This window comes from Cervus elaphus, chromosome 23, assembly GCF_910594005.1.
Source record: "Cervus elaphus chromosome 23, mCerEla1.1, whole genome shotgun sequence".
Taxonomy (NCBI): domain Eukaryota; kingdom Metazoa; phylum Chordata; class Mammalia; order Artiodactyla; family Cervidae; genus Cervus; species Cervus elaphus.
The window spans coordinates 71,975,631-71,983,627 of record NC_057837.1 but is presented as its reverse complement, the minus strand read 5'-3'; the positions used below and the strand labels follow the sequence as shown (position 1 = coordinate 71,983,627).

The window sequence follows — 7,997 nt, the reverse complement described above, 5'->3', positions numbered from 1 at the left end:
AACAATAAAGTGAGGCGAAGTGAAGTGGAGTCGCTCAATAGTGTCCGACTCTTTGCGACTCCGTGGACTGCAGCCAACCAGGCTCCTCCGTCCATGGGATTCTCCACGCAAGAATACTGGAGTGGGTTGCCATTTCCTTCTCCAGGGACAACAAAAAAGAGGGATGAGCAATTCGGAGACAGGCGCGCTGCAGAGGCTCCAGGTGGCCAGGAGGGGGAGCGCACGGGCTCCGAAGCCCGACGCCCCTCAGGGGCGGGGCCTGCGAGCGGCGCGCATGCGCCCAAAGGGAGGAGGCGGTGCCGGCCCAGATGAAGGGCCAGACGGTGGCCGAGAGGGTACGCGGAGGCGGACGGTGGCCGACGAGGTCCGGCATGGAGCACCTAGAGCGCTGCGCGTGGGTCCTACGGGGGACGCTGGTGCGATCGGCAGTGCGGCGATACCTGCCCTGGGCTCTGGCGGCCTCTATGCTGGCGGGCTCCCTCCTCAAGGAGCTCTCTCCGCTGCCCGAGAGCTATCTCAGCAACAAGCGCAACGTCCTCAACGTGTGAGTGCGCCCCGGGTCCTCTCCTGCCCGCGCCGTAGCCATCACTGTCGGCTTGCCCAGAAAGCCGGGGCTTAGCTGCTCTGATGGACGGGTCATTGGAAGGGGAGGTCCTTCTCCGCATCGTGGCAGCTGTGTCTACACGCGTGTCGCGATGAGGGGACCCTGGGATAGCTAGTGTCACTGGCAAGTCGCGTTTGCACATCCAGAGCAGACAGTCTGAGTTTGACTGGGCAGGGGTGACGGGCAGGGTGTGTGTATCTCTGTGTGTGTAGGGGTGGTAGATGGGAAGGGGGCATGAACCAGCCTCTGCGGCTGATCCCCGTGCCTCCCCTCGGGATTGGGAGTTGGCCCCTGCTCTAGGGGAGATGCCACCTCCCTCCTGCCTGCCAGTGTCAGATTCGGAGCCTCTGCCCTAAGCCCTGTAACCCCCTCAGCTGGTGACGGAATCCCATCACACCTGGGTGGGGCAAGTAGACCTGCCTTCTTTCCCCAACACCCCTTCCTTCCCCCCCCCCCCCCCACCTTTGGAAAGCCTGTCCTAGCCTGTGACACCCCACCCCCGCCCCGCGGTCCAAGATAATCACCTCGGAGTGGAACCCTGCAGTCTATGACCTTTCCCCTGGATCTGCTTGGATCTTCTCAGCTACTCAAAGTTCATGGCAGTGGCCCAGGAATGCAATTCCAACTGAGCTCTTTGAGACTTCTCCTTAAGTCCACCCACCTGCTCCTTTTTTTCTTTTAATTTATTTATTTTCTGGCCATGTCCTGAAGCATGTGGGATGCTTGTTCCCCCACCAGGGATTGAACCCACGCCCTCGCATTGGAAGTGTGGAGTCTTAACCATTGGATGGCCAAGGAAGCCCTTTTATTCTTTTTTTAAACCTCTTGGATTTTAAGTTTTTGATACAAACACTGATTTGCAATAGTGAAGGGAAACTCTGAAAGATAAAACTTCTTCCTTGATGTGAGCTTCCATTCTTCTTTGGAATTACAGTGTCTGCAGTATCTCGCAAGAGTCAGTCCAACTTTGCTCATCTACTTAAAACCCTCACATACCTGACAGGTCTTGACTCTAGCCAGATCCTCGCATGTCAGTCCCAGGGAAGACTTTCATGACAGGCGCTTGGGTATTGTCTGAGGAAGCTTTGGGACCCAATAAAGAGTCTTACTGTCTCTGGCCCACCTTCCTTCCTCACCCACTCGTGGACGCTGGGCTGAGACTAGATTATGAGAGTGGTCCTGGCCCCAAGTGTCACTTGCATGTGTGTTGACCGCACCTGGTATCCAGGTCATCCACTTTTGATGAACTCAGGGGTGGCAGGCAAGGCAGCTGCTTGCTTAATCTGGTCTGGGTGAGCTGGGTGCCCAGCAGCCTGGCAGACGAGTTCCTGTCATTTGAGAGTTTCCATGAATTCTGGTGTTTTGTTCCATCCCTCTGTGCTAGTTATTGGGTTGGCCAAAATGTTACAGAAAAACTCGAATGAATTTCCTGGTCAACGCGATAATTAATCAAAGGGACCTAGTGAATTATTGGCTCTGAAAGGGATTTTAAAGGTCATTTCGTCCCGTCAGTTCTATTTAACAGTTGAGGAAACGAAGACCTGGAGAAGTGTGGTCATTAAGTCAGAGTCAGGATTGGAACCTGGGTCTTCTAGCCTGAAGCCAAGCTTCTGTTTGATCATTTCTGCCACATAGGAAAAAGCCTTGGTATAGAAAAAGCATGGGTTTGGGGGCTGGCTGAACCTTGGTCTCACTTGGGCTTGCTGGTCGTGTGAGTGTGATCCTGGGCAAGTTACCAAACTATTCTTTATCTATAATATGGGGCTAATGACACTTTCCTCACAGGGTAACTGGGTGTTCTGTGGGAAAGTGGATGTGCGTGAAAGGTCTGTAATTACTTTCCTGAGCAAATAACATAGTTCTTAAGATAGTAGGCCCTGGATTTGAACCCCAGCTCCACCACCGATGACCTCCGCTTTGAGCATGATGCTTCTCTGTGCCTCTTGTGTTTGTATCTCTGTACGGATAAAGTTTTCTTATCCATAAAGTGGGGATAATAGCAGTACCTCCCTCATAGAGTTGTGTGAGGATTAGGTGTTAATGGCTTCCTTGGTGGCTTAGATGGTAAAGAATCTGCCTGCAGTGTGGGAGACCCAGGTTTGATTGGGAAGATCCCCTGGAGATTCCCTGGGTCGGGAAGATCCCCTGGAGAAGGGAATGGCTACTCACTCTGGTATTCTTGCCTGGAGAATTCCATGGACAGAGGAGCCTGGTGGGCTACAGTCCACGGGATCGCCAAGAGTTGGACACGACTGAGCAACTAACGCTTTCACTTTCTTTGAGGTATTCATAGTTCATACACTTAACTAGGTGAAGTGGTCGTCTCTAGCTTTTATCGCCTCTTGCCTTTTTCCCTGCTCACGAGTCCCGAGTCCTGAGACGTGACACAGGCTGCTCCGCCACATCCCCGGTCTTCACCTCCGCTTTCCTCCTCTACCAGGTATTTTGTCAAAGTGGCCTGGGGCTGGACCTTCTGCCTCCTCCTGCCTTTCATCGCCCTCACCAACTACCACCTGACGGGCAAGGCCGGCCTGGTCCTGCGGCGGCTGAGCACCCTGCTCGTGGGCACGGCCATCTGGTACGTCTGCACGGCCATCTTCTCCAACATCGAGCACTACACGGGCAGCTGCTACCAGTCGCCAGCCCTGGAGGGGGAGAGAAAGGAGCACCAGAGCAAGCAGCAGTGCCACGGGGAAGGGGGCTTTTGGCACGGCTTCGACATCTCGGGCCACTCCTTCCTGCTGACCTTCTGTGCCCTCATGATTGTGGAGGAGATGGCCGTGCTGCACGAGGTGAAGACGGACCGAAACCACTGTCTCCACGCGGCCATCACCACCCTGGTGGTGGCCCTGGGCTTCCTGACCTTCATCTGGGTGTGGATGTTTCTGTGCACGGCCGTCTACTTCCACAACTTGTCCCAGAAGGTGTTTGGCACCCTGTTCGGTCTGCTGGGCTGGTATGGGACGTACGGCTGTTGGTATCTGAAATCCTTTTCTCCAGGACTTCCTCCCCAGAGCTCCAGTTTGAATTTGAAGCAAGACACTTACAAGAAATAAAAGAGAAACAAAAAGGATGAGGGCAGGACCGGGGTTAAAAGGTTTTTCCGTTTCTTTTTCTCCTTAATTTTTTGACTGAATGATCGATCCCGCTTCGGGAAGGAAGCTTACCGGGCAGTTTTGGGGTAGGGGGTGCGGTGGTGGAGTCTGGGGAGCTGGGCCAGGCCCCAGACAGTTCTTGGCGACATCACGCTGTGTCACAAGCACCGCCATCCCCAGTCAGGCACTTTGCGTCCCTGGCAAGACTTGACCTTAATCTGTTACGTCCCTTTTGTCCCTGGATGGCTAGCTCAGGCAGAATCAGGAAGGCCTCTCTGGTGTGGCTGAATTGAGGCGGGGGACTCCCCTGCTGCGTCACTTGCTCCCTGATTCTTAGCTGTCTTCTGTGTCAAGGGCTGCTGATGCTATTAGTTAACAACCATGCCCTCTGGTCAGTTTTGCATAAGCATTTATTTCCAGCAGGGTTCTTTATATATATCAACTACCAACCGCCTAAGACACACTCTGGTTGTAGTATTTGCTCTATCTGTGGAGTGTCAAATACTTCAACTGACTTGTGATTGACTGCCAAAACAGTCACACTTGAGTGCCTCTGCGACAGAGTATTGGATACTTTTTATGTAACGAACACTGATAATTTTCTGTCTGTGTTGTCTAGTATATATTGGTTTTTGAAACAATAAGGTTATCTCCCCTCCCTTTCTGTTTTGAGTGAATGCTTTGTAGTTTTTAATAACAACCATGGTATTTGTTCTTTGTTGACAGAACTTTCAAAAATAACTCACGACTCCAGTGTTGCACTTTGGCACACATGTCGAGTGCCTTGAGGGTTTTTAAGAACACTAAAACACTCTTGGCTTTATGGTATTTATTCAAGCTTGCGGGGCTGTTTTCTTGGTTAAGGATCAAACTGGGAAGCAGACATTTGAATAACTTGTTGAATTTTAAGCTGAGTCAGAGTAATTTTGCAAAATGCCTATTTGCACTGAAACTCTCCTGACCACTCATCAGTGGTGTTAGACTGAACAGTGTTTCAGAGTCGTGTGATAATAAGTCTTCTGTCCGCTGCTATGGCCCAGAGCATTTTTACCCGTTTAGATAAGATTATGATGTCAGAAGTGGAGGAAGGTGTCTTCCCTTGCTTCTGAGGGCAAGAAGCCAACTTCTTTGCAAGAACGTCCCTGTTAAATGGTGGCTTGACTTTGACCCCTCCCTCTTCTTAATTGGACCACCACCGAAACCACACCAAACCAGGGTCTGTTCCTCTGCCCTTGAACTTGACTTTTTCTTTCCCATTTGCAGCATTCTCAATTTCCAGCCTTGTCCTCGTGCGGCCTTCACCGTGAGAATGCTGGAAAGGGTTAGATACTCTGTTCCGTCTGCCCTGCAAAGACACAGTTAGTGCTGTGATAAGATACCCCTTCCGCTCTCAGTGTCTCCGTAAGCCTTTCACACCCAGCCCCTTGCATTTTGGATAATCATCCTGGAAGCTTCTATACTCTTTGCCCCCAGTCAAGCCTGGTAATAGCATTAACTGATAAGCACTTGACTGGTTTAACTCAAGCTTAGGTTGCTAGTAGCTTGATGTCTGGGAAATCTTCAGTGTAAAACATATTGCTTACAAAGATGTATTTAAAAGATGTATTTAAAATACGTATCTCATCCGGCCACAGGTTATCCTGTATCGATCAAAATGTGAGGTGGCAGAAGCGCCTGACAGTGAGATTCTGGAGGTGTCGCCATGGTGCCCTGGGAGCACTGGCAAGGTGCGATGGGCCCCCCTGGAGAATGGTTTTGCTCTCTGGAGCTTCATCTGTAAACCAGGGGTGGCCGAGGGGGTGGGATAGGTGGCAGGGGCTTGCTGAAGGGATCGAAATCTCTCCGAAGTGTCACGTTCAGCACCGAAAGGCAACAGACACAAGGTGACGCCAGATACTTGTTTGTCCCACGTAAATCTCCAGACATTTCTCTCCTGCAGGTCTGATTCAGGCTCAGCCCTACATTAACTCCATGGCACGTGTCCATTGCCGAATCTTGTCGAGTCATCAGTCTCCCTCCACTTCCTGCTCAGTCTTACCGCCTTTGCCTGTTGCTGGGGGACATGCTCTCCATCCGTATGTGAGATATCATGGCAAGGCTGAAAGCGTTTGGGTTTGGGCAGGTGTGAGAGGTGGGTCCAGATCTCAGCACCACCACCACGGAGAGCTGTCTGACCGTGGGCACGCCTCAATTTCTCCATCTGTGAAATGGAGGTGGTCCTGTCGGGATGAAGGGAAATGATGAAGGTAAAATGCCCAGCACATGGGCGGAGCAGGCGACCATCCCCCTGCTTCCTTTTTCTAGATTACGCCTTGAGGACTTTTTGGCTCCTCTAGAGAAGGCAGGGAGACCAGCATCTTCTTTGGAGTGCCATTCAGGGTCTGGGTGTCCTGTTGAAATAGCCTCGTCTTTTGAAAAGTGTCTGTTCCCCCGGTGCTGAACAAGAGGCTTCCGAGGGCATCTGCAATCACAGAACACCGCCGTGCTAGTTTTGCCTCCATGTTGAGGTTCATTCACTGGCGCCTCGTTTTCCACGTGCATCCATCATAGTCTGAGTACCAGTTTGTATTTAGCAAATGGCTCTTGCCACTGTTTTTGTATACACACAGATCGTGTGTGTAAACAGGCAAATGAAGTAAACTGGAAATAATGAAAACCCCACATTGCTGCGTTTTGTGTGTTCTTTTCCACAACCCCTAATTCCAGAACCAGGAGAGCTCAGCCCGCTTTACGAAAGGAGGGTAATTCTTAGTGGAGCCCCTCGTCACAGATAGGGAATTTCAAGGCTGTCGTCACTCTGAATTATTTTCTCCTCAACCCTGGAAACGAAGGATGGGTTGCCGTGTATGTGTTTCTTAGCCTGCTTTACTCCTTGCCTCTGTGCCACATCCGTGTCTCAGCGCCCTGAGGTCTGTATCTGCCAGATTTGCAAGCAGTTTTCTTGGCAGCAGGAGGAAGGCTAAGCCTCGTAGAAGTAACACAAAGGGTGGTTACAAAGTTGACTCAAACGAGGTCATCTGTGAAAACTCCTTCTCACTGTGGAGGCCTGTAGCCTGTGAGAACTTTCTGTACCTTTTAGCACCTACTCCTTTGTCAGCCTGACCTGCTTGGCACCGCCACGCAGTGTCTGTAGAAAGTTCAAGGGCTCCAGGATTTGACGCTCCTCCTACGGCAGAACTTCCCAGTTCGAATGCCCTCAGCAGTACCAAACCCTTCTTGAGTTTATCCTGTGAGCCAGGAGCTGGGGCAGGATAATAATAAAGTCCCTCCCTTCTTAAGCTTGTGGTCCAAAGTTCGTCCCTTCAGAGCTTGAGGTGTGTGCTGGGGTTGCAAAGGTGAATTTGCTACATCTTTGCATCTGAGGAATTTTCACTTATGGAGAAGATGCCTGATGAGCCAACAGCCACCATTAAGTGTTCCGAGCACTGGCCAAGGGCAGGGCCTGGCGACACAGAGCAGGGGACCACCAGCTACCCTGCAGGATCCCGAGAGATCTCCCCAGAACCTAGTTCTTTCGGGTCTTGAAGGATGGGGAAAAGGTCAAACATTTGAGAACAGAATCCAGGAACCTGAGAACAGCACACAAAGGCGCAGGCCTGCACTGCCGTGACTTTCATTCAGATGGCGCTTTCTCAAGAGACCTAACTTTCCCCTAATGGTCAAGAGCAACAGAATGAAACATGGCAGACTAAAGAATGTCAGTGGGGATCCTGGATGCGCCCTGCTGCACTCTCAAGAGCACTCAGCTAGAAGTACGAACGCCTGCTTTGAGCTGGCTTCCCCCACTGCTTTTTCTGCTCTTCTGTGTGACTTTGACCGAGTCACTCAACATCTCTGGGTCTCAATTTCCGTATCTGATAAATGGTGGGCACAGACTGGTTAACCTCACCAACTCTTCTACTCTCTTTCTCTGTTGCACTTGATGAAACGTTCTCCAAAGTGGGTTAGGACTTTTATTTAAGGAAACAGCATGAAAAGAGACTCCCACTCAGCTGAGGTGGCAGCTGGCTTCCCAGTGAGTGATGGGGGAGCTGACCTCTGGGTGCACTTGATCACACCCCAGCTTTTCTCTGCATCAACAATTAATGCAGTTCAGTTCAGAACGAATGCAGCTCAGACCTGATTGCTTGGCTTCGTAGCAACTTCCTGGGCATGGAGAGCTGGACCTGGCTCCCAGAGGAATGAACTTCAGAAGGCTTTTTTAAAAAAGTCTCCAAAATCAAACCAATTTCAATATCTGTCAAGAAGAAGGCAGGTTCTGTTAAGGGAAACCCTGTGCACTATAGTCACCTTCAGAA

At 51.1% G+C, this 7,997-nt stretch overlaps 1 protein-coding gene across 1 annotated transcript; it reads left to right on the top strand.

Annotated features, from left to right (window-relative positions):
* The first annotated feature begins 300 nt into the window (after positions 1 to 300).
* Positions 301 to 6,360, top strand: FITM2 (fat storage inducing transmembrane protein 2). The gene is made up of 2 exons (XM_043884170.1): positions 301 to 544; positions 3,045 to 6,360. Exons 1-2 carry the CDS (start codon positions 309 to 311, stop codon positions 3,658 to 3,660), a joined length of 852 nt encoding a protein of 283 aa, XP_043740105.1. The 5' UTR covers positions 301 to 308; the 3' UTR covers positions 3,661 to 6,360.
* The last annotated feature ends 1,637 nt before the right edge of the window (positions 6,361 to 7,997 follow it).

Excerpts from the sequence above, each read along its gene's own strand:
- FITM2 (XM_043884170.1), top strand. The coding sequence starts at position 309 with ATGAAGGGCCAGACGGTGGCCGAGAGGGTACGCGGAGGCGGACGGTGG. Across the intron at positions 545-3,044 it reads AAGCGCAACGTCCTCAACGT|GTATTTTGTCAAAGTGGCCT; the intron begins GTGAGTGCGCCC and ends CTCCTCTACCAG.